Consider the following 24371-nt stretch of genomic DNA (forward strand, 5'->3'; position numbering starts at 1 on the left):
CAGTCAAGGCAGTTCTTGGAATCCTTGTCAGTGGTAACATCTGCACTCATCCCATGGTTCTTTCCAAACGTTTTGCAGCACACTTCGCTGAAGTGTCCACTTTCAGTTATTAGCACCTTGTTTCCTGAGCTGGAAACACCTTATTGAGTGCTACCTGCTATCTTTCCATGCACACATCTATCAAATAGTGTCCCTTTTAGGGAATGGGAGCTTTGCAGAGCTTTGGCAGTGAGTCAGTATACATCCCCTGCACCCAACAAAATTCACAACCAAATGCTCAAACATCTTCATGCCAACAATATGAAACATACTACATTTGGTGGGAGGGAGTATTTCCTTCTCAGTGGCAGGAAAGTATTACTATTCCTGTCCTGAAACTGGGAAAAAAAACCACATACCTTAACTAACTATGACCAAGCTCTCTGATGAATTGGCTATGTAAGCTATTCGAACGCGTGGTTGACTGCTGGCTTTGCTGGTGCCTTGAAGCCAGAGGGCATATATCAGAATTCCAAAGCGGCTTTTGGGCTTTCCGGTTCGCCACATATCATCTGGTTTGTTTGGAATTCGCAGCGCTTATGCACATCGTCAACATCTGATTGCTCTGTTTTTCGACATAAAGAAGGCATATGATACCAAATGTCAACATCACATCCTATTTACACTCCATGAGAGGAGTGTCCACAGCAGTTTACCCATTTTTATCCAGAATTTCCTATCTATCCAATTTTTTTCAGGTTTGCATCGGTTTGACTCTCAGCAACCAATGTGTACGGGAAACTGGAGTCTCTCAGGGATGGGTTCTGAGCATAGCACTTTTTACTATTGCCATCAATGTAATTGTAAATGCAGTGGGCCTGACAGTTTCTTTGTCACTGTTTGTGGATGGTCATTGTCTGTACTTTCCCTCTGCATCATTGCGCACCACTGAGCGCCAACTTCAGGAGGCTGTCTGGGGAGTCCATGACTGGGTCCTGAATCACTGATATCAGTTTTCTCCTACAAAATCACGAGTTAAGCATTTTTATCAGCTCCGAAATGTGACACCCCCCTCCCCCCCCAACTCCCCTTGGGGGCTCACCACTCTTTGGCTACCACAGGGCCCCAGCCTTTGCAGCATCTTCTCCCTTCCGAGCATATTTTCCCTTCCATGCTGCATATCTATCCTTTTGCTATTCTTCTTCCCCTCCCTTGGGGAACGTGTCTGGGGTGTCATTGGAAATGTTCTGCATTGTAAGTCGCTGACGTAAGAACAGTCTCACCACTGTTTTTTCACTCCCTTTTCCTTTCTTTGTTTCCCTTCTCCTCTCATTCCTCTGCTTCAGCACTTGATGTTCCTCTTGATCTTTTTCCTCCCTGTGCACTCTTGAAGGCCGGCCCACATGTCTGACCCATAACAGGTGACTGGTTAAGGCGTAATTCCCAGCCCCAGGTCGACAGGTAGGGTTCGCACGTATCCCCTGGTACAGGCCAGGCCCAGGGAGGGGTGATTGCCTGAGCTGCAACCTTCCCAAATTGCTGATTGGTCCCTCTGTGAGGTGTTCGGGAGGTGTGAACAGTCACCTAAGGCAGGTGCGCCACCTTGTGAAGTCTTGCAATGTACTAATGAATGCACAGTGTGGGTTTCGAGCACGGCGTTCTGCAGTTGACCATCTCGTAACTTTGTCCACCCATGTCATAAATGGTTTTCTGTGGAAATCTCAGACTGTGGCCATGTTTTTCAATTTGGAGAAGGCATAAGACATATGTGGGAGAACTCGTATCCTCCGAACTCTTTACACGTGGGGCTTCCATGACCGCCTGCCCTGTTTCCTTCAGGAATTTTTAAATGGCAGAGTTTTCAAGGTACGTGTTGGTTCTGCCTTGTCGTACACCTTCATCCACGTAAATGGTGTGCCACAGGGTTCCATCCTATTTGCTATTGCCATTAACTGTATAATGGTCTGTCTGTCTCCCCCCCCCCCCTCCCACCCTCAACTCCCCCCCCCCCCCCCCCCCCCTCCCCCTGGGCATCCCCGGCTCACTTCTTGTTGTCGATTTTGCCATCTATTGCAGTTCTCCATGGACCTGTCCCACTGAGTGGCATCTTCAGCGATGCCTTGATCGTCTTCACTCATGGAGCATCAACAATGGCTTACAGTTTTTCCACTGAAAAAACTGTCTGTGTGAATTTCTGGTGGTGCAGTTGGTTTCTCCCACCATCTTTACATCTTGGGCCTGTTGCCCTTCCATTCATTGAAACTATGAAATTGCTACGACTTTCGCATGGAACTTCGCGATAATACCTATGTATACACTGATGGCTCTTGAACTGACTGTGGAGTCGGGTGTGCCTTTATCATTGGCACCCATGTCTATCGATATCAGCTTCTGGCACCCTGCTCATTATTTACAGCAGAGCTCATTGCACTGTATCAGGCCGCAGAGTATGTATGGCGACACAGACTTTTCAGTTGTGTCCTCTGCTCAGACTCGATCAGTGCCCTTCAAACTCTATGTATGCTGTACAGCACCCATTCCTTAGTGCAGTGGAGCCAGGAAAACTGTCACTTTCTCACTGTTTGTGGAACCACTGTGATGATTGTGGGTTCCTGGTCATGTCGGTCTGCCATGTAACGAGGCTGCTGTTGCTGCTGCCGAGGCTGCAGTCTTCGTACCTCAGTCCGCTAGTTCCTATATTCCCTCCGATGATCTCTATGTTGTTGTCTTGTCAGGTGGTGGTGTCCCTTTGGTGTCGCCAATGGTCCTCCCTTCACGGGAATAAGCTCCAGCCTTTTAAGCCTCTCCCAACAACTGCGTATTGGGCACTGCCTTTTTAGCCATCGCCATTTGATAAGTGATGCTACCCCACCACTTTGCACACTTTGCGCCCAAGTTTTAACGGTCCTCCGCTTCCTGACAGAATGCCCATTTTTTTAAACCATTTACGTTCCTGCTTGAGTTTGCTGTCTGAGTTATCGTCCATTTCAGCAAATGCCATGTGGGCTCTCGACTGCGTTTTGCTTTTTATCTGCCAAAGCAACATGGTGAAGGTCATTTAATTTTTAGTTTTCGAAGTCTGTTTCTGTGTGGTGTCTTTTCTAGTGTTTTCTCCACATCCCTGTTTTTAGCCGTCTTCTCTTATGTCAATTGGGGCTGACGTACAGTCAGTTTTTTAACTCCTCTCTGTCTCCACATTCTATAGACTTGGGCGCATATGACCCCAGTTGTTTTTTGCACCCTAAAGCAAAACAAAACCAAAGCTAATCCGGACTGTGCACCCGCACCCAGAAATTTATCTTGGACTTTGAAACTCTCCAATTCTTAGGTATTTTATTTGACCACAAGCAAGCTGCATGTCTGCCGGCTCAAGGCAACTTGTGTGAAGAAGTTGAATGCTCTCCTTTTTTTAATCACTCTGCATGGGGCACAGATTGCATCGTTCTTCTGGGATTTTGCGAAGTGCTTATTTTATCCTGTTTGGGCTATGGATGTGTTGCCCATGGGTTGGCAGCAAGGTCTGTACTGAGCTTGCTGGACCCTGTTCACCACACTGGTGTGCAATTCGCTATGGGGGCTTTTCGTATGAGCTCTGTTGGCAGCCTCCTGATGGAAGCCAGTGTCCCATCCCTGCAGGTTGGATAGTAGCAGCTTCTGGCAAGTTACACGATCACAATCTGTCAGATGCCTACCCACCCATGTCACTCAACTCTGTTTCACAACCAGCAGTTCAGACTGTTTGCGCATCATCCAAAACTGGGAAGACCAGCTGGGATCTGACTCGACATTATACTGAAGGACCCCCAACAGCCTCTGTTAGTTGCTAGACATCCCTCTCAACATCCCCTGTGAGCTTTACCATGTCCTTTGATAATAATGGACTTCTTTTGTGGCCACAAGAAGGATGCTGATTCTACCCTTCTCCGACACATGTATCTTTCAATCCTCCACGATTATTCTACATTCTGTATGCATCTACACAGATGGACTGAAAGTCAATGACAGGGTCCATTACACTTTTGCATGAGAAGCACTCTCTGCCAAGTACCTACATTGTATACATTGCAGAATTGGTTGCCATCTCTCAGGCTTTGTGGTACATCAAATCACAGGCCCTGACAAAGTTTCTGATCTGTAGTGATTCCATCAGTTACTGAAATGAATGAAATGTCGTGTGGCTAGGGCCTCCCATCGGGTAGACCGGTCGCCTGGTGCAAGTCTTTCGTTTTGATGCCACTTCGGCGACTTGCGTGTTAACGGGGACGAGATGGTAATGAAGACAACACAACACTCTGTCCCTGAGCGGAGAAAATTCTCTGACCCAGCCGGGAATTGAACCCGGGCCCCTTAGCATGGCATTCCGTCGCGCTGACCACTTGGCTATTGGGGCGGACATCAGTTACTTAAAAGCCATAGCACTGTGCTACCCCAAAAATATTTTGGCTGCCAATGTCCAGGACGTACTGGCTGACCTCTGCAGCTCTGGAAAGACGGTGACCTTCATGTGGATACCGAGCCACATACGCATTCCAAGAAATAAACTCGCCAATCCCTTAGCTAAAGTCGCAACTACAGGAGATCAACTTAATGTTGGGATGCCACGCTCAGATTTAAGATTACAACTTCAACACAATATTTTGAGGCTCTGGGAACTGGAATGGCAGGCTACTACAACCCAAAACAAGTTGAGAGTGATTAAAGGGTCCACTAAGATATGCCAGACATCTTTACAGGCGTTTCCAAAAGATGCCATTGTGTTGTGCTGACTACGCAGCAACCACACGAGACTCACCCATGAGTTCCTTCTGCATCAGGAGGATCCCCCTCACTGCAGCTGCAGTAATCTTTTGACAATAGTGCATGTTCTTCTTGAAAGTGCCCTGCTGGCCAATCTGCGGCAAGGTCTTGGTTAGCCTATCTCACTACCTCAGATGCTTGCAGATGACGTGACAGCCACTAACATAGTTTTGCATTTCCTGAGCAAGAGCAGATTTTACTCTAACCTATAATACTCTCCACTTCCAGTGTTAGGAGTGGTTTTGGGGTGAGAGCCTCCCCTTGTAGCGGGTACTCAGCAAGCAACTGCAGGTTACTTTCTTCCCCTCTCACCTTGTTGTGCCTTTAGACCCTGGTTTGTAAGATGCTTTTGGGTTATCTCTATTTTCTTTTACCAGTCACACCCTTTTAAACTCTTTGACTTACTAATACAGTTTGAGCATCCAAGGCCCCTATTTTTGTGTGTTTATCGTGTGATAAGGAGGGACTGATGATCCAGTAGTTCAGTCCCTGTGAACATATGATCACTATCATCATCATCATCATCCTAACTGAAATAGATTTTTTATGGGTGGGGAACCTCTGTGTTTATGGTGCTGTTGTGCAAGAGAGTTGGAACACAGAGGATTGGTCAAACTATAGGAAACATAGAGCAGTTAAGCATGTCACTTTTGCTTCCCCCCCCTTGTAGGACCAAACTGCTGAGGTCATCGGTCCTTATGTCCCTATTATGCAGTCTCCTAAGCATTATGCTTACAAGTATTTCTGCCCTACCACTTCCCAACTGTATTGTGTGTTAGATTCTCTAGGAAGACCTTCACTTCCATCTATACGAGATGGTCATTGTTTAAGAACTGTCCACTGGGACTGGCAGTATCTGCTACAGGCATGTGAAATATTGGTTCAGAACTTGACTAAAGATATATTTGTTTTGTTCTCAGTTCCACTTTTCTGGATGTGTTAAAAAGCAGATCATGTGAAACCCAACTCGTACTTTTCCCGCATGACATACTGAAAGCTCTGGGTCAATGCAGTCAAGTAGATGGAGTTTTTCTCGATTTCCAGAAAGCATTTGACTTAGTACTACATCTATGCTTATTGTCCCAAGTATGATCATATGGAGTATCAAGTGAAATTTGTGACTTGATTGAGGAATTTTTGGTGGGAAGGATGCAGCATGTTATCTTGGATGGAGAGTCATCATCAGATGTAGAAGTAATGCCAGGTGTGACCCAGGGAAGTGTGTCGGAACCCTTGATGTTCATGTTGTATATTAATGACCTTAAGGACAATATTAATAGTAAAGTCAGACTTTTTGCAGATGATGCCTTTATCTATAATGAAGTACTGACTGAAAGAAGCAGCATAAATATTAAGTCAGATCTTGATAATATTGCAAAGTTGGGCAACTTTCTTTAATTGTTCAGAGATGTAAAATTGTGCACTTCACAAAACGAACACATGTAGTGTCAAGAAGTAACATAGGAAAAGATAGATAACTACTTGCCGTAAACATATCATGCTAAGTTGCGGACAGACACAATTAAGACACTTATGCATAAGCCTTCGGCCTCAGCCTTAGTGGAAAAAAAAGAAACACACACCAATCATTCACACAAGCAAGCACACCTCGCGTACACATGACTGCCACCTCTGGCAGCTTGGGCCCGAAGGCAGCTATTACGTTGGATGGAAGCAGCAGTGGGAGGGGGTGGAGAAGGGATAACAAGTGTACTGATGGAGGAGCACTGTCTGGCGAGTGTGCATGGACTAGAATACCAACAGCTACAGTCAGGAGGTTATGGGTCAGGGAGGTGGGGAAAACAGAGCAAAAAAGGAGATGGGCAGATCCATTGGCAGAGAGTGACAGAGAGTAGGGTATGAGAATGGGGGGGAGGTGATAGGTTGAGGACAGGATAATGGGAGTGGAGAATGTATTGTAAGGGTATCTCCCACCTGTGCAGTTCAGAGAAGCTGCTGTTGGAAGGGAGGATCCCCATTGAATTCAAACATGTTGTGTTCAGCTGCATGTTGTGTCACAGGGTGGTCTACTATGCTCTTGGCCACAGTTTGGTGGTGGCCATTCATCCTGGTGGACAGCTGGATGGCAGTCATACCAATATAAAAAGTTGTGCAGTGATTGTAGCAGAGTTGGTAAATGACACGGCTGCTTTTGCAGGTGGCCAAGCACCTGATGGGGTAGGATAAACTCATGATAGGACCGGAATAGGAAGTGCTGGGAGGGTGGATTTGGCAGGTCTTGCACCTGGGTCTTCCACAGCAATATGATCATTATGGCAAGGGGTTGGGTTTGGTAGTGGCATAGAGGTGAACTAAGATGTTGTGGAGGTTGGTTGGATGGTGGAATGCCACTTTAGAAGGGATGGGAAGGATCTTGAGTAGGATGTCCTTCATTTCAGGACATGATGATAGGTAATCAAAGCCAGGTGAATGATGTGGTTGAGTTACTCCAGTCTGGGCTGGTATTGGGTGATAAAGGAGGCAGTCCTTTGTGGTGGGTTTGCAGGGGTGTTGGGATAGCGGGTGTGAGGGGAAATGGCACGGGAGATCGGTTTGTGCGGGGGATGGTGCCTGCCTGTGAAGATCTTGGTGAGAACCTCAGCATACTGGGCAAGGGAGTTCTTGCCACTGCAGATACACCATCCCCAGGTGGTCAGGTTGTATAGGAGAGACTTTTTGGTGTGGAAGGGACGACAGCTGTCAAAATGCAGGTACTGTTTATGGTTGGTGGGTTTAATGTGGACAGAGGTGCGGATCGAGCCATCAGAGAGAAGGGGGTCAATGTCTAGGAAGGTGGCACACTGGGTTGAGAGGACTAGGTGAAGCAGGTGGGAGAGGTGTGCAGGAATGAAGATAGGGTGTCTTGGCCAAGAGTCCAGATCATGAAGATATCATTAATGAACCAGAACCAGGCTAGGGGTTGGCACTTTGAGAGACAAGGAAGGTCTCCTCTAGATTGGCTCCTAAGAGGGTGTTATGTGGGTACCCACGAGTGTGCCACAGACTTGTTTGTATAGCTTCCCTTCAAAGGAGAAGTAGTTGTGTGTTAGGATAAAATTAGTAAGGTTTATAAGGAATGAGGTAGTGGATTGGAGTCTGAAGGACATTGGGAAAGTTAGTGTTCAATAGCAATAAGACCATGGGCATGAGGGATGTTGGTATATAGGGAGGGGGGCATCAGCAGTGACAAGTAGGGATCCGGGAGGTAAAGGGCTGAGGATGGTGGATAGTTGGTGAAGGAAGTGGTTTGCATCTTTAATGTAGGAGGCTAAATTACAAGCAATTGGTTGGAGATGTTGATCAATGAGGGCCAAAATTCTTTTAGTGGGGGCACGATAACCAGCCACAAGGAGGTGTCCGGTATTGTTGGGTTTGTGGATTTTGGGGAGCATGTAGAAGGTGGGATTGCAGGCTGTCATAGTGGTGAAGAGGGAAATGGATTTAGGGGAGAGGTTCTGGGAAGGGCCTAAGGCTTTAAGCAGGGATTGTAGGTTGTGTAGGACTTGTATGATGGGATCACTCTGACAGAGTTTATAGTTGGAGGAGTCAGATAATTGGTGGAAACTTTCCACCATGTAGTCGCTGCACTTCATAACAGTGATGGAACCTTAGTCTGCTGGTAGGATGATTAGGTGTGGATTATTGTTGAGGTTGTGTATGGCTAATCTTTCTTCTGTTGAAGGGTTGGTGTTCTGAGGAAGGGACCTGGGGAAGGATGATGAGGCTAAGTTGGAAGAAGGAATTCCTGGAAGGTGACAAGTGGGTGGTTGGGTAGTGGTATGAAGTGGGAGAGGCAAGGTTCATTGCTGGAATTAGGCAAAGTGATTGGCAGCAAAGAAGTGTTTCCATTGCAGGGTTTGGGAGGAGGACAATAAGCCTTTGACAATTCCAGCATGGTTATATTTGGGTGTAGGGCTAAAGATGAGACCTTTGGATAGTACTGAAACTTCTGTGGAGCTGAGGGATTTGAGTGGAAGGTTAAGAACAACATTGTTACAGGAATGTTTTGGGTCTGAATTTGGTAGGGTGTTGGTAGGGAGTTTTGGGAGGTGTGTCATGTTGAAAAGTTCAGTTAGACAGGGATTAGGTGCTGTGAGGGGTGGGCAAGGAGGAACACTGTGATAGGATAGGGATGGGAAAGTGGTGCCCTCACGTGGCAGTTGGATGTCAGCAGGTTGCATAACTTATGGAGGTGGTGTCTGGAATGCTCCTCCAGATGTTGGAGAACAAAGGACCCAATTTCAGAAACATGTATGAAGCAGGGACTTTACAGTAGCAGTATAATGCAGAGGGAGCAGAGGTGTTTCTGGAATTCCTGTGTTATGGAGATGTGTTTTGCAGTACCAGGTTTACAAGAGTCAAGGACTGGTGGAATCTGAAAAGGTGAAGGAGGTGAAAGGAGGGGTAGGGTCCAGAGAAAGGAATTCTTATGGTTGGGGCATTTGGGAGGATTCTATAGTTTAGGTAGCATTCAAGAAATAGGATGTGGGACTGGGCTTTACCCAGGAAAATGGATTCTTTTCTGAACTGGTGCAGAAAGATGGAGTAGGGGTCTCTTGTGGCATGAATGGTGTAAAGAAACTGGAATGACATGAAAATGGGCAAAATAGGTCGTCATGGGTGAGAGAGGAGGTGAGTAAGAGAAAAGATGCATAAAAAACTCAGATACACAAAAATGAGTGAAACCACGTAAAAATACACACAAATACATTAAAAATTTACAGAACGTGTAGGAAAAGGAATGAATTGGGCTTGTGTGTGTGTGTGTGTGTGTGTGTGTGTGTGTGTGTGTGTGTGTGTGTTGGTTTTTTTTTAAAGCGATAAGGGAAGAGAGGAAAGGGGGCTGGGTTATGTCGAGGATCCAAGTTATTACAACTATCTGAGACAAGAATCTGGGCATCAGATGCTGCATCAACAACTCACCTGGTCACAAAGCCTGTGTTGTATGCAGTCGATCATTGATACAGTGTGGCTCAGAAGTAGGTGCGGTTTTGGAGGGTGGTGAAAAAACACAGGAAAGAAGAGAGAGAGAACAGACACTGAGAAGAGTAATGTGATAGAGAATAGTAACAAAGGAAAAGTCATAGGGTTGTAGGATGGAAGAAAAGCTGTTCGGCAAAATCAAACAATGGAAACTCCAGATAGGAATCTCAACATGTAGGAAAAGTTTGATTACTACATGAATGGAATGGGTAGAAAACCCACATTATATGATATGTACCCTCTGCCATGCACTTCACAGTGGTTTCCAGAGTATGGCTGTAGATGTGTATTTAGAATATGCATTATTGGAGAGGTGAGAACAATGGAGCAATTCACAAGAAACCTCTGCACAGTGATAGTGACAGTTCGGTACCATCAGTTCTGAGCATATGTCGACATGATTCAAGATTTGTTTTGAACCACAGCTTCAGCAAATCAATTTGGCACTAGCATGGTTTTAGCAGTGCGGTGCTAGAAATTCAGTTACTGTTTTGAGGGAAATCTTCCCCCAGTGCTTGATCTCCTGGTTTGGTGACATTCCATGTCCTGGGCACTCACTGGATTTAACCCTGTGTGACTACTTTTCATGGGGATACCTTCAGAGTGAGGTGTATAAAAGTCGACCAAGGACTCTACAAACCTAGAAGTAGACTGCATTCTGCAGCAGATGCTTCTCAAAGTTAGACAGAATGGCTGCAGCAGTGCATTAACAGAGAGGAACAAGACATGCAAGAACTGTTGTTTAAAACCTCTTAAAATTAACTTAGTGGAATATTCCTGTTCAAGCCCCTGTAGTTTCATGAAGTTTCAGTCGATGGCTGTACTATATGTGGCCTTCAAAATGGCATCTGTAATGGAGGTGCAGTCGAAGCAAAGTTGTCATTCAGTTTCTTTTGGTGGGAAACCATAACATCAAAGATATTCATATGCACGTGCAGAACGTCTAGGGAGACCTGGCAGTGAACAAAAGCATTTGACAAGGCATCTGTCGTCATAGCAACAAGATTGCCCCAACCTGTCGATCTCCTGTGCGCAGGCTGACCATGTACGGCTGTGACTCTTGCAGTGTTGGAAGGTGTTGACACACTCATTCGAGGTGATCAACAGACCACACTAAAACATCTTGTTGTTCAACTGGACATCTGTTAGTGGTGCCGTCCACCGGTTGGGATAGCTGAAGATATGTGCCCGTTACCTAGCAGAAGATCATAGAGAGCAATGAAGGACCATTTGTGTGAATTGCTTGCGTGTTAAGAGTCTGATCATGACAATTTTCTGTTGAACATAATCACAAGCAGTGAAACATGAGTTCATCATTTCAAACCCAAAACAAAATGGCAATCCTTGCAGTGCTCTCCTCTGAAGGAAAAGTTCAAAACCACACCCTCAACTGGTAAAGTCATAGCAGTAGTCTTCTGGGACTATGAGTGGGTTATTCTGTTTGATGTCCTCTCTCATTGTGCATCATCAAATTTGAAGTGTATCGTAGTATACTCAGGAAATTGAAGAAACTACTTCAACATGTTTGTTGCTACAAAAACGCAAACTAACTTCCTTCACCATGACATTGCAAGACCTCACACAAGTCTGTGCACCACAGAGGAGCACACACAACTTTATTTGAGTGTTCTTCCTCATCCACCCTACAGCCCAGATCTTGCACCTTCAGTCTCCTGTCTGCTTGGTCCAATGAAGGATGCTCTCTGCAGGAAACAGTACATGGATGATTGGGATGTTATTGATGCAGCAAGATGTTGGCTCAGATGTTGACCAGTAGAGTGGTACTGTGCAGGCGTACAAGCCCTTCCGGTAAGGTGGCATAAGACCATTGCATTGAACAGATATTACATTGAAAAATAGGGCTTTGTAGCCAAAACAGTGGGGAATAATATGATGTATTGCAATCCTCAATAAAACCAACCCACTTTCAGAAAAAAAGTGTTGCATTACATATTGAACACCCCTTGTATAGTTTTGTTCTACCATCTTTTTTAAAAATAAACCTTCAGAGTTAGGGATACTGCCTGTGCCACCCTGTATTTCTGATGAATTAAGACCAGTGGTTGTTCCTGATCTTTGAAGCCTCTATGACATTACATTTTAACAAGATAACACAAGATCACATGTTACTCGTGCTGTCCTGGCCTACCTTAGTACCGAGCGAGGTGGCGCAGTGGTTAGCACACTGGACTTGCATTCGGGAGGACGACGGTTCAATCCCGTCTCCGGCCATCCTGACTTAGGTTTTCCGTAATTTCCCTAAAATCGCTTCAGGCAAATGCCGGGATGGTTCCTTTGAAAGGGCATGGCCGATTTCCTTCCCCTTCCTTCCCTCACCCGAGCTTGCGCTCCGTCTCTAATGACCTCGTTGTCGACGGGACGTTAAACACTAATCTCCTCCTCCTCCTCCTCCTCCTCCTCCTCCTCCTACCTTAGTATAGAGGGTCTGTAATGCTGGCCAGTATGTTCTCCAGATCAGTCGTCTGTTGAAAATGTCTGCTGATGGGTTGCTGAGAGACTGGTAGCCTGCCATCGCTAGGCACTAAGATTGATCAACTCTGAGATAGAATTGAAGCACCTATATATCATCTCAGCTCACAATCTGATTGACCAAATGCCAAGCCAGATTAGAACCATTGGTGCAGCCAGAGGTGGCAGCAGTGTGAACTAAATTTTGAATCCTGTGTATCCTTCAAGATTAATCACGTATTCTCCCTACTGCACTGTATACACACAACAAAAAAAAAAAAAATTGTTTCCATAATGAGGCAGGAAATTAGGTACTGGCAGAAAGAAATCTGTGAGGACAGATAGTGAGTTGAGCTTGGGTAGTTCAGTTGGTAGAGAACTTGCTCGCGAAAGACGAAGGTCCTGAGTTCAGGTTTGTCAGACACACACTGCAAGAAAGTTTCAAAAGAATTATTTATTATCATTCGTGGTGTAATTTGCGATCTGATTTATTTCTTCTGATTTAGTGTGTGAATTTCTGGACTGCTGTGTAGCTTTTTTTAAATGTACTAGAGTAGTTTTTAACAGTTTAATTTGGGATAGCTCTTAACAATTTGAGGACTGCTCAAAGAGGAATATTGGTTTAAGAACACCAGCCATTTATGCCATTTTTTAAAGTATTACTGACATGTGACTACTGCAAAACCTAGCAGTTGCATGCACGAAATTGTGTCAATGTGATCATATATTGGCTCAGTCATTCATGACAGCAGCTGTTCCATTCACTAATGTTTGTTTCGAAATAATTATAGAAATTGCCAGCAGAAGGCAGCACCTGTCAAGGGACAGGTAACGAGACCTCTGTACATTATTCTCATGTGAAATGAGTCCAGTTTTCAAGCAACAGGTGCCTCGTGTCGAGAAAATTGTGGCCCGAGCAATACTTTGGCGTGTTCTTTTGAACACAGTGATGTGGCTCGAACTGCAAACAGGCTCAGTCTCCGAAGTGTTAAATAACGTCCCCTTTTCCATGTGCAAATATTTTTTCTTGAGTGATCCATGGGTTTATACATTCCTTTTTAATCAAATTTTTAATTAGCTCATTGAAATTATTTTCATACTGTTACACAAATTTCATATGAAATTCATAAAATTTTTCATCTACTCAGTTCCTGTAGTTACACGGTGGTTAGACATGTACAGGCCATCCAACGTTCTTATTAATTATATTATGTACTGACTTAATGTGCAATTGGCAAGGCAAACATCATAGTCGTGGAAAAAAACTTTCTTGCGACAATAATCACACTATTCCATAATATTCTTTTGTTGCAAGAACCATTTTTAAATTGAGAAGTTTTATCTTGTTGATGTAGAGGTTACTGAAATATTCTATACTGTTATTAAGCAACTCTAAATTCTTTTTGTTTGGCTTGCTTGGAACAGTGTCAAAAGGAAAACAGAACCTACTGCGTAAGTACTCCAAATTGTTGACTTTCTAATCTTTTTTTATCAATTTGTGATTTCTCCATGCATCTGTAATGGTTTGTCTCTGTTTCTGCTGCTTTCTTTGAAGTGTTCGGCGAAAATCTTCTCCTGCTCAGGCTCCTCGAACTCGTTCTGATAAGTCGAGGTAAATTATTCCATCATTTAATTGAAAGCACAGAAGATGCTAGTTTGTGTGATAATCATGTAAAAAACATTAATGCATGTGTGAGGAAAAAATTGACTGCAACTTTTTAGTGTTGATTAACTTATTATCTCTTTTGTGTGAAATGTAATAACAGTTAAAACAGACTTCATTTCTTAGTTTGCTTGGCTTCTTAATGTAGGTAAATTTATAACTTAGTGGGTTATTTCTCATAAAATAACTATTATAAGAGTTGTCTTTTACAAGTAGTTTGTATCTTCTTTTGGAGTTGAAGCACATTTCATATGCTGTTCAGAAATAATTATCAGAATAATGGTCAGTTAATAAGCTTATTAGTTTCATTTAAAAAATATGAGGTATGCTTACTAGTGATCAATTTTTAACGTGGTACGTTTTCAGTGAGTTCTCAGAGATGATTAAAAATAAGGTCTTCACAAAATGAAATGATTCTTCTCAGATTTTGTTTCCTCACAAAATGACATCTCGCTAGTAATCAGTATGTGCGTAAATTAATGTGAATCAGTTAGTGGAGGTATCATTAATAGTAAATGATAATTATTGGTGTTTGGGTACATTACTTGATTCTATCACATTGTGATACTCATTTAAAAGCTTTTATAAATATGACTTATTTCTATTATTCATGGAAAAGATCAGAAATGTCTTTGTTATATCAAATTAATTGTTTTAGAATTTCAGTGCTCATCTCAGATATGTATGTTTGTTTGAATGTACATACATTGAAAATCAGAAAAATTACATCACTCACACACAAAATGCACATCAAAAGGAGTGTGAAAATCTAAAAAATACTGAAAGATTTGACCATCTCATAAACAGTCCCTTTAGCAATAGATCAGTAGCTCGGTTGGACAAGGATGGGGAAAGTAATAGACTGTGCTTTTATCAAAGGAATCATCCTAGCATTTACATAATTATGTTAGAGAAACTGTAGAAAACCTAAATTAGGATAACAGGATGGTTATTTCCACCCCATGTTCAGAAATGTGTGTTCAGCTTCGTAACCCCTGTTTCACTACGCTTGGTGCAAACATAACAAATAAAGTATGTGCTCTGTAGCGCAAGTGATAATCATGGCAGGTAATTTTCATGTATTTTCCTGAATATAATGACGCAAAAACAGGTTACCAACAATTTATAGAAGAGCAGTAAAAAAAAAAAAAAAAAAAAAAGGGCACTTGTATATATGTTATTTCATTAACCCGGGAAGGATTCACCAGAGGAAAATGGTGAGAGAAATAAAGTAAATGGTCATACTTGTAGTATGTTGTTTCGAAATAGCTTGTTTATGAATTTGGATCAAATTTTGGAATGGTAGGTTCAGCGGCGGCATGCTGATGACCAGTTACTACCTAGAAGTTGAGGCCACTTAGAAATAACATATATCTGCAACATCATTGGTTTCTATTTAAGTCTTGATTTTGATATGAATTGTAAACAGATCTGTGCATATTTTAAAATATAAAGTATATGTAGAGTATTGCTTGCTAATAGTTATTCAGATGTTCTGTAAAAATTGTGTATTACTAATTCTTGTTGTGCAGTTTCTCCATTTTGACTCATGTTGTTTATTTTCTGTGGTAAACTTCGGCAGAAATGTACCTGGTCGGAAACCCAGGTAGGAAGACATCATTGTAGAAATGTGTTAAACCAGGGTTGCAATTTGTTGTTAGAGTAAAATCTAGAAAACCATTGCACTCATTATACACACTGAGAGAGAAGCATTTCATACTTTATGCTTCAAGCAAAGGATATATGCTTACACATAGCAACAATAATTATTTTCTTTGTACACGAGGTTTTGCTACATGCCAGCCAAGCCAAATTCCCAGAAAATGCTATAACCAGCTTTGCTGTTCGTAAATTGCCTCTTCAGGTAATTAGGGGAGTTTGAGTATGAGCTAGCTATACATAATGCTTCAGCTTGCATATTTCTCTTAATTGTGATCTAGCAGCCCTGGTTTATCAAATCTGTAGTTCTTTAACTGTGTAGACTTTTTCTCATTGATGCAAACAGTGTCCTTCCCTGCATTATCTTAATTCTGCATTTTTAGTACTACAGTGAATAGAAGACTAGTTTCATTTATATGTAAAGTTGAAGGAGGAGACTAGGAATGTCTTACTTGGCTATGGGATATGCACCTAGTTAGCCGATCTCTGAAATGAACTGACAAAGAATAGAGGAACCAATTGCATAATGTTTCCTATATGCATTCTTCTCTCTCACCATTATTCAGAAAAAAGGAAGAAACCACTGTTAATACTTGATATTCCACATATGATTGAACTGACCATGAATTCTGTTGATAGTTGAAGCTTTATTTTTGAATGCAGATAGTGAACATGTATTAGGGCTTATGACAGGGGATCTGTTATACTACTTCAGCATATAGGCAAATATCTGTTGCCTTGTGGAACCCAACCTAGTTTTGCTGAGACACTTAAGTTTTCTGGTTTATACCTTTTCATTTTCGACAGTGATCTTTTGCTACTCATTCCTAAATTCTGCCTTCTCAAGTTTCAGATGATGTTTTGAAATTATTTCTGGGCCTATGAATGTTCACTCTCCTCTAAATTACTCTTCCCGAGTCTTTGACCCTTTCCATACTGTCATTGTTCTAATAACTCTCATTTCAGATAATTGGCTATTGTTCGCTTGTCAATTTTTGGAATGCATAAGTCATTTCCATGGATCACTTTTGATTTGTAAAATTGAATTCTAATGTTTTTTGTTCTGGTTTTTTGTTACCTATTATCTTTCTGCATATGTTGTCATAATTTATAAGCTTGTAATTTTTAATTTACGTATTTGTAATTGATGTCAAAGCCATGCATAGATTTAAAAAAGGTCACTGGAGAACCTTGTGTCAGGAAGTCATATCCGGCAGAGGAACTGATTGGCTGTGGCATACACTGATAAGATTCAGAATTAGAGAATTTGATGACATGATGTAAGAGATGGAAGTCAGTAAGATAATTATTACCCCCTGAAGTGCTAAGAGCTGCAAGTAGCCACAAGTCAGAGTAAAAGAAAAAGAGAGATCATTTTGTGTTTTGGGTTGTGTGTGTGAGATGAGATGAGAGTAGTCACAAAGGTACATCCACATGATGCCTCATTTCCCATAGATTAGTTCAGATGCACAGAAACATCAGTGCATGTGGCAGAATTGGTTGAAGTCATGGTATTAACACACGTGCTCGAAAGTGTCCCAGAGTTGCTTTAATCAGCTTGCTATCAAATGTTGCTGCAATATTTCAGTCTTCTGCTTGTACAACTGATAATGCATATCTAGGCTAGGTAATGCCATGCTTAATCAAATTTGTGTGGAGGAAGGCTGACACTTACTTATTGCCTGGAAACATAGTAGTCGTGTCAGAGTTTAACCCAATAATTTTAGGTTTGGAAACAAAAGATTTCAGTGATTCTTGTTACACTTGTGACAGGTGTGTTCTAAGTGACAATGAAGTTCCATTGTATTTTATTACATTTTTTTTGTAACGAAAAAATTTTATATTGGTATTTTTAGATGTGAAAAATAATAAAATAATTTCAGTTAATAACTTATATGCTATTGAGAATTGTACTGAAATCATAAATATTCTGACTTCGTTTACACAAATGATCAATAAATTTAATTATCACTTATACACTTTTTCGTGTAAATAATTTATTTCAGAAATCACAATATGTTAGCTTTTTTTTTGTTAGACTTATATTTGTTTGTGAGCTGTTCATTTATCCTTCTCATATCTTTAGTATAATTTTCTGAAATGATCTTGCAGAATAAGTGTTTAATGCTGTATTAATTTCAACATGTGTTATTAATTGTTGATAAATGCCCTGGTCAAAAGCGTTTGTCAGAACACTTCTAAATAATACACATTTTGTAAACAGGCAGTTCATGCTTACTGTAAGAGATTCCAGCTAAGGACTGGAGACTATTCACTTCAATACATGTCTTCCATTCTGTGCCTAGAGCCATGTGTGAATTGAATGCTTTATCTGTGCTGTTGAAAGTGCCAAACTTGTATGCAAAGCTGAACAGAAAAACACATTGTGTCGATTCACCCGAAGAAATAACTTCTGACATTTGTACTCCTTTCCATTACTATTTTAGCTTTCATTGTGTGTTTCTTGTGTTTCATGCTGATTGATGTGGTTTTATTCATAATTACTGTTAAATGTTTAATTTTTGATGTCTGTTAGTAGGTGGTGACTACATTTAATGGTGAGAGTATGACTGACTACTTGGAACTGAAAGCTCATGCACTGCATTATTTTGGTGCATTAAATCCAGCTGCCTCTGTATGACTTCTTTGCCTATCTTGATAACATTGATAAAAAAAACTGAAATTGCCCTTCATCTTCTTTTTTTCCTTGCAGTCATCTGTTATTTACACTCTCCTCTTCTTTCATACTTTTCGTCGGTCGTCCCTTAGGGCAGAATCTCTGGTTCATAGAACCTATAATTTCGTGTATGCCACTTTTGGCTGAATTTTTAATACAGTTAAAAGCTTCCAACAACATTATGCGTCTGCATGTGAGGGTGCAATTGCAGATGCAGCAGAGCACAGGCATACGTGCACCAGCTAGTGACCTAAATAAAACTAGCCCGGAAAATTTTTATAAGGTGACACACACAAATTTCTGTTGTTAATTAATAGATGAACTGACCTTTAAAAGCATTTGCTGGACATGGCTGTTTCTGATGTCAAAGTGCATTTCATACCTTAGCTGACAAAACCTAGTCCAGTTTTTGCTAGGAGCCGTGTAGTTTGTGGAAACAAAGATCAACATTAAGGCCAGGCCCAAAGACTCAGAGGGCAAGTGTTACAGCTACAAGTAATGTGAGCTCAAACCATTACCAATAAACAAAGCCAGAACTGTCCTGAACAGTAACATACAATTCAAAGTCGAGGTCTCAGAAGCAAGGTTACTGTTGTATTCATGTATTTAATGTAGAGGGCTAACAGCTTTTTCCCACACTATGGAGTTGCAGCAGCCAAAATGGAACTGTGTGCCACATGAATAATATTATTACCAGTCTGTCTCTCTCTGTTTCACTGAAGTGTGGGGTGTTAAAGTGCGCGATTAAGCAAACCAAGAGATACATCTAGCAGCTCTACCTGAGAAATGGTAGCAATAGCATTTTCTGTGTGTTACCCCTGTTGTTGACTCCTTTCTTCTCTCAGCACCTCATAAACTTAGAGATGACCATCTATCCAGGCAACTGCTCTCAATAATAGCTAATCAACAGTCAGTAAAACCATGGCTGCAGGTGTGTGCATTTGGGTGTCTGTGTGGTTGTGTGTGTGGGAATGTGTGTACTTCTGCTATAGAATGAGCATCAGCTCGAAAGCTAGTGTTCCTACATGTGGGAATGGTTGCCTTTCCTTTATTTTGCATATCATTCGTTGCAGGAATTTCGATTGTTTTTATACATAGGCATGTGTTTGGCTTGCACTGTAAAAAAATTATTGTCTGTTACAATTTCTAATTTTTCCTCATATCTAATGATCTCTTTCCTGTTTAGATTACATTGTTGCAAAAATACCAAAAACACTTTGAGTCAGTTTCACTTTGGCCACACAACAGAATGCGTGTGTGTTTGATTTTTTGGGAGGGGGGGGGGGGGGGCTGTGAAGACATTGCAGCAGCATCTAGTCCTTCTTCCTTTTTTCTGGTTTTCCTCTCTTTATTAATGAGATTTCCTCCTAATGTTATATAAAATTTTCTTTGTTTTGCTGGTTTTTATTCACATCTACAGAAACTGTATGTATGTTGTACATTTAACTTTGCAGTTGGATAATATGTAATTGTACCCTTAATTTAAAATCTTGTTATGCATGTTTCCACTGCCTTTCAAGTTATGAATAATACTTTCTGTTTGTTACTGGAAACACTATGTTCTGTTTTCATGATTGAATCTCTAACTAAACAGTAAATTATAATACTGACATAATTCTGTTTACTTATTTTAGCTTTGATGTATACTCATAAGGAATGTGGCATGTTTTATTATACCCCTCATAAATATCACTGGTATCATGAACATCATTTGTTAAAGTGATTTTTAAAGTTGCTTTTAGGGGATAGAGCCATATTATTTACTATGGTTTCATTCCAATTTAGATCTAATCCTTTCCTATATTAATTAATTATACACAAGAATGTGTAAAGTGTCATCTTCTGATTAAGTTTATAGTCTCAAGGTGAGAAAAATGCAAAAAACTGTTACAGTGCAATTCTTTGGCATTTTAATAATCCTAATGATGTATGGAGTAGTAATGTTGTTTGAGGAAGTGAGGTATTTGTGATAAGTCAGTATACCTACTTGCATGTAATGTGGTACCAGTCTGACATTTTGAATGATTTCCCTGATTTTGTAGAAGTGCATTTTGACAGAAAAATTAATGTCCTGTAAGTGTACTTACTTTTGTATATACTGAGTACTTCCCCAAATGTAACTAGAAGCAGTGAGGTACTTTCCCATTGCTATTGTTACTGGAAGATTGCTTTCCACTTTCATTCACAAAATACTTCTTTTTAGGTGATGAAAAATTAACAGTTCAGATGTACAAACTGTTCATTGTATTCTGCAAAGGATATAGAGTATTTCCAGAGTTCTGTGTATTTTTCCTTCATAATATTTTTAAAAAAAAGGTGCATGTCAGTCACATAGATGTTACACAAGATGGCAGCACACACTCTTCAGACATTTGGTTACATAGATAGGTATATGAGACATGTCTGGAAAATATATATCATATTGGGAAAAAACTCATAAAAACATTTTTTCAAACCAAAATTTATTTTCACAAGGAAGAGCATTTCTTAAACTATTTTTCTATGTAGGTCTACCATCGTACAGATATTTGTTGTAGCGGGGAAACCAACTTTCCTATGCCCTCTTCATAGAAAGATGTGACCAGTGAAGACAGCCACTGATGAACCCTGTTTTTTGCATCATTGTCACAGTTAAAGTGCCTCCTTCCAGAATCGTGCTTAAATTTAAAGAGCAAGTGTTAGTTAAAAGGTGTGAGATCAGGGCTGTATGGTAGGTGATGGAACTGCTCCGAATTAAATTATTGAATTACCAGTACGTTGAGGATTTGAGTTGTCAAGAAGCAACACAATACCCAGTATGAACATTCCACACCTTTCTGTTTCGAATTGCGCCAAACTTTTCTCACTGTTACACAGTGCACATGATTTTTTTGTACTGACAACATGGTTTTGAATTTTTTTGTGGAGGTGGAGGATAATCACTGGTCGCAGGTCTGTTCAGGAATTCATCTAACTCATTACTGTATTTGTAAGAAATGTCAAAGCGAGTTGCTTTGTTTTGTGGACATGTGTAAACATGTTTGGAATCCATCGGGAACCCAGCTTGTGAAAATTTAAGCTACTTGTGAAACCTCATGCAAAACAGTTTTTGAAATTTATGGAAACTCAATACAAAATATTCATATTGTGGACCAACTGTTTTCATGAATTTTCTCATTCACTTACTCAACCAAACCATCACTGACAACAGAAGGCTGCCCACTCCATTGGTTCATCGAACACTGAATTGTCCTGCCCGTTTTCTTACCAGTCCATCCATCATTATATTTTCACCATAAATCTCCAAAAGTTGATGATGAATTTCGGTAGGCTTAATAACATTCTTTTCATTGAAAAACTGTATTGCAAAATGCTTTTCACAGTATGTGTGCTCAGAGATTGTCTTAAACATTTTGAAAAATCACTAACAAATGTAATCATTACACAATCCAGCTGTTATGGTATCAATGGAAAGACAATGAACCAGAGAGATTAGTGTGAATTTGTGGAACTGTGGCACAAGTGCTGTGGGGGAGGTAGAATGAAATAGTACTAAAGGAGAGGCAAATAAACGCAGAAATGCTAGCAGATGATGAGGTAAGAAAACTGAAGTTTGGAGGCAAAAAGGTTCATTTCAAGAGTAATACATTTGGAACAAATAATGCAGATAAAATACAACACAGAAGAGAGAAAACAGGAGGTAAATGAATAAATAGGAAGCATTCAGAAGAAGAATTTGGGAGTGTGGAATGAGAGGCACATCTGACTTTGGAATGCAAAAATGACGGTGGAAGAGAACAAAAGCACAAAAGTAGTTGACAACTGAAGAGATTACAGTATATTGATGGTAAATGGACATTTCAGATATGTGTGTGCTGCTGAGTAATTTCCAAAATTTTAGTTCTACAGTACTGGTGTTGAAGATATACCTGGTAGGTGGTATTAAGCACATAAGATTCTCAACAGGGCTACCAAAGAGGAGACTTTTCATGCGCTAATTCATCCCGACCATCTGCTTACCATAGCAGTACGGAAAGCAGAAGAATAATAGCATGTCATCTGGTATATTGTATTACTCATTTCACATGATGTTCTTTCTCTTTGATGGAGTTAACTGTGTCAGCAATGAAACTCGAGCCGATAGTGGTGAGACTGTGCACGAGACAACGTATCATGAACTGTTTCTTAATCAAATAGATGAAGATGGAACTTGACTAACAGAAGGTTGGTGAAAGTGGGAAAATAGAAGAGTAGGGTTGTATTCATGTTGAAGCATGTCTCTTTACCACCAGGCCTCCTCCCCCTACATGCACAAATGGATATTCTTCATTCTGCTTGATTAATTTTTTTTTTTTTTTTTTTCGTATTTCCTGTGTGGCATATTGTGGCACTTGTCTTTTTTTATTTCCTGTTGTAGTCCTTTGTTTCCTGTTTTATTCATTTTCCACTTCACTTCTTGTCGCCCCCCCCCCCCCTCTCTCTCTCTCTCTCTCTCTCTCTCTCTCTCTCTCTCTCTCTCACGCACACGCACACACGCACGCACGCACTATACATATATGATAGTAAAGTTGTGATGTCCTAATAGATTTGTGGATTTGTTTAAAAATATTTACTGTTATTACATTTCTAATATCTGCATTTACTTAGGATTATCTTTCTAAATGAAATATGAAAGTCTCTAAGAATGCTACTGGGGAAAATCAAGTTTGCAGGTAACTGCTATGCAGTTTCCTTCATTAACATTAGCTGTGTTGTGTTATAGTATACAAAATATGATAAGTGATGCTCATCTGTAACATTTACACTATAAATTACTTTTTTAATTGCGCATGACCAGCCTGAATAGACATTCAGCAATTATTACTCTTCTATTGTTGCTGACATGGCATGCCATGGAAAAGCTTACAGGCAAGCCTAAAACTGCCTATTTGTAAACAGATAAAGGCTGAGACTGTGATGAAGATGGGTTTGGAATATAAATAGAATGTATAAGTGCCAAAAATGGCATAGTATCCAGTTTTCAATTTCAACTGCATAGTCTTGAAAGTAAGTTATAACGTAAATGATTTGTTGGAGTAGCACTGATGACAATTTAACACAAAAAAGCAAACTGTATCTCTAGCTGTCAGAATGTTTTAAAATCCTTTCAAAGGGAGTAGGACTGGAGAAATAAAAAGAATGAATAAGATGTATGGTAACTTACTTTACCTTCATTGTCAATCTTGGTACTGGTCTAGAGCACCCATATTGCCAGTCCCATCAGATTGGGGAAGGATGTCGGCAGTGCCCTTTCAAAGGAACCTGCCCAGCATTTGCCTGAAGTGATTTAGGGAAATTGCAGAAAACATAAATCAGGATGGCCAGACGTGGGTTTTGAACTGTTGTCATCCCGAATGCATGTCCAATGCGCTAAACACCGCATCACCTTGCTCGGTAAGGACTCGTTGGTATGTTCATTGACAAAGAAAAAAAAATTCTAAGAAGAGTATAGGCAGACACTTACTGTTCTATGGGAGATAAATCTCTGAAGCTAAAGAGCTTTGAGGCTGTTCTTCAACTAATGCCACAAGGAGAGTACTGAGTCCAGTTATCTTTTTGTACTATCAGAATTATATATGGCTGAGCTGTTGTTGACAGAAGGCACTTTGAGTGCTGAATATGGTCTGGCAATACTAAGGAAACCAAGAAGAATAGTGTGCCATAAAATGCACTGATGTGGACAGCAGTCACCAGTTTAGAAGTTATTAGTATCAGTGATGAGAAGTTTTAGTCTCTTTCTTTTCTAGCATGTCTTGTTATAACTTAACTTACTGCTTGTTGAGCCCTACAGAAGACAAAAACTAGCTATTCATGCTTGGTGGCAGTGCTTACCAGCTGTTGGATGCTGTACCATGTTGTTAGACTGGTCTGAAACTGTTTGCCACCTTAGTAAAGATCACTGTTTCTAAAACTCACTGAGCTTTTTGTCTGGCATTTTGGAGTGAAATGTGTGAAGAAACGATCTACTGTAAAATGAGTGAAGCATCCTTCCCGTCTCAGACTAATTATGAAATAAATGCAAGAATTATGATTGTACACTGCTGATCTTTTAATTCTGGAGTGATGTAAAGATTAAAGAATTCTGTAAATATCTCAAATGAATATGTTCATAACAACTGACTTGAT

General features: G+C 40.7%; 1 protein-coding gene across 4 annotated transcripts in view; it reads left to right on the forward strand.

Annotated features, from left to right (window-relative positions):
* LOC126473313 (dynactin subunit 1) overlaps positions 1-24371 on the forward strand; it is a 158826-nt gene that overhangs the window by 21838 nt on the left and 112617 nt on the right. For 3 of the 4 annotated variants that reach the window (XM_050100291.1, XM_050100294.1, XM_050100292.1), the window contains exons 4-5: positions 13654-13680; positions 13784-13840. The exons of the other annotated variant lie outside the window; for it this stretch is intronic. In XM_050100291.1, coding sequence (XP_049956248.1) covers positions 13654-13680; positions 13784-13840 — 84 coding nt within the window. The remainder of the gene's footprint in view (positions 1-13653; positions 13681-13783; positions 13841-24371) is intronic. 4 annotated transcript variants of the gene reach the window in all.

The sequence above is a fragment of the Schistocerca serialis genome, chromosome 4, assembly GCF_023864345.2.
Source record: "Schistocerca serialis cubense isolate TAMUIC-IGC-003099 chromosome 4, iqSchSeri2.2, whole genome shotgun sequence".
NCBI classification, from domain to species: domain Eukaryota; kingdom Metazoa; phylum Arthropoda; class Insecta; order Orthoptera; family Acrididae; genus Schistocerca; species Schistocerca serialis.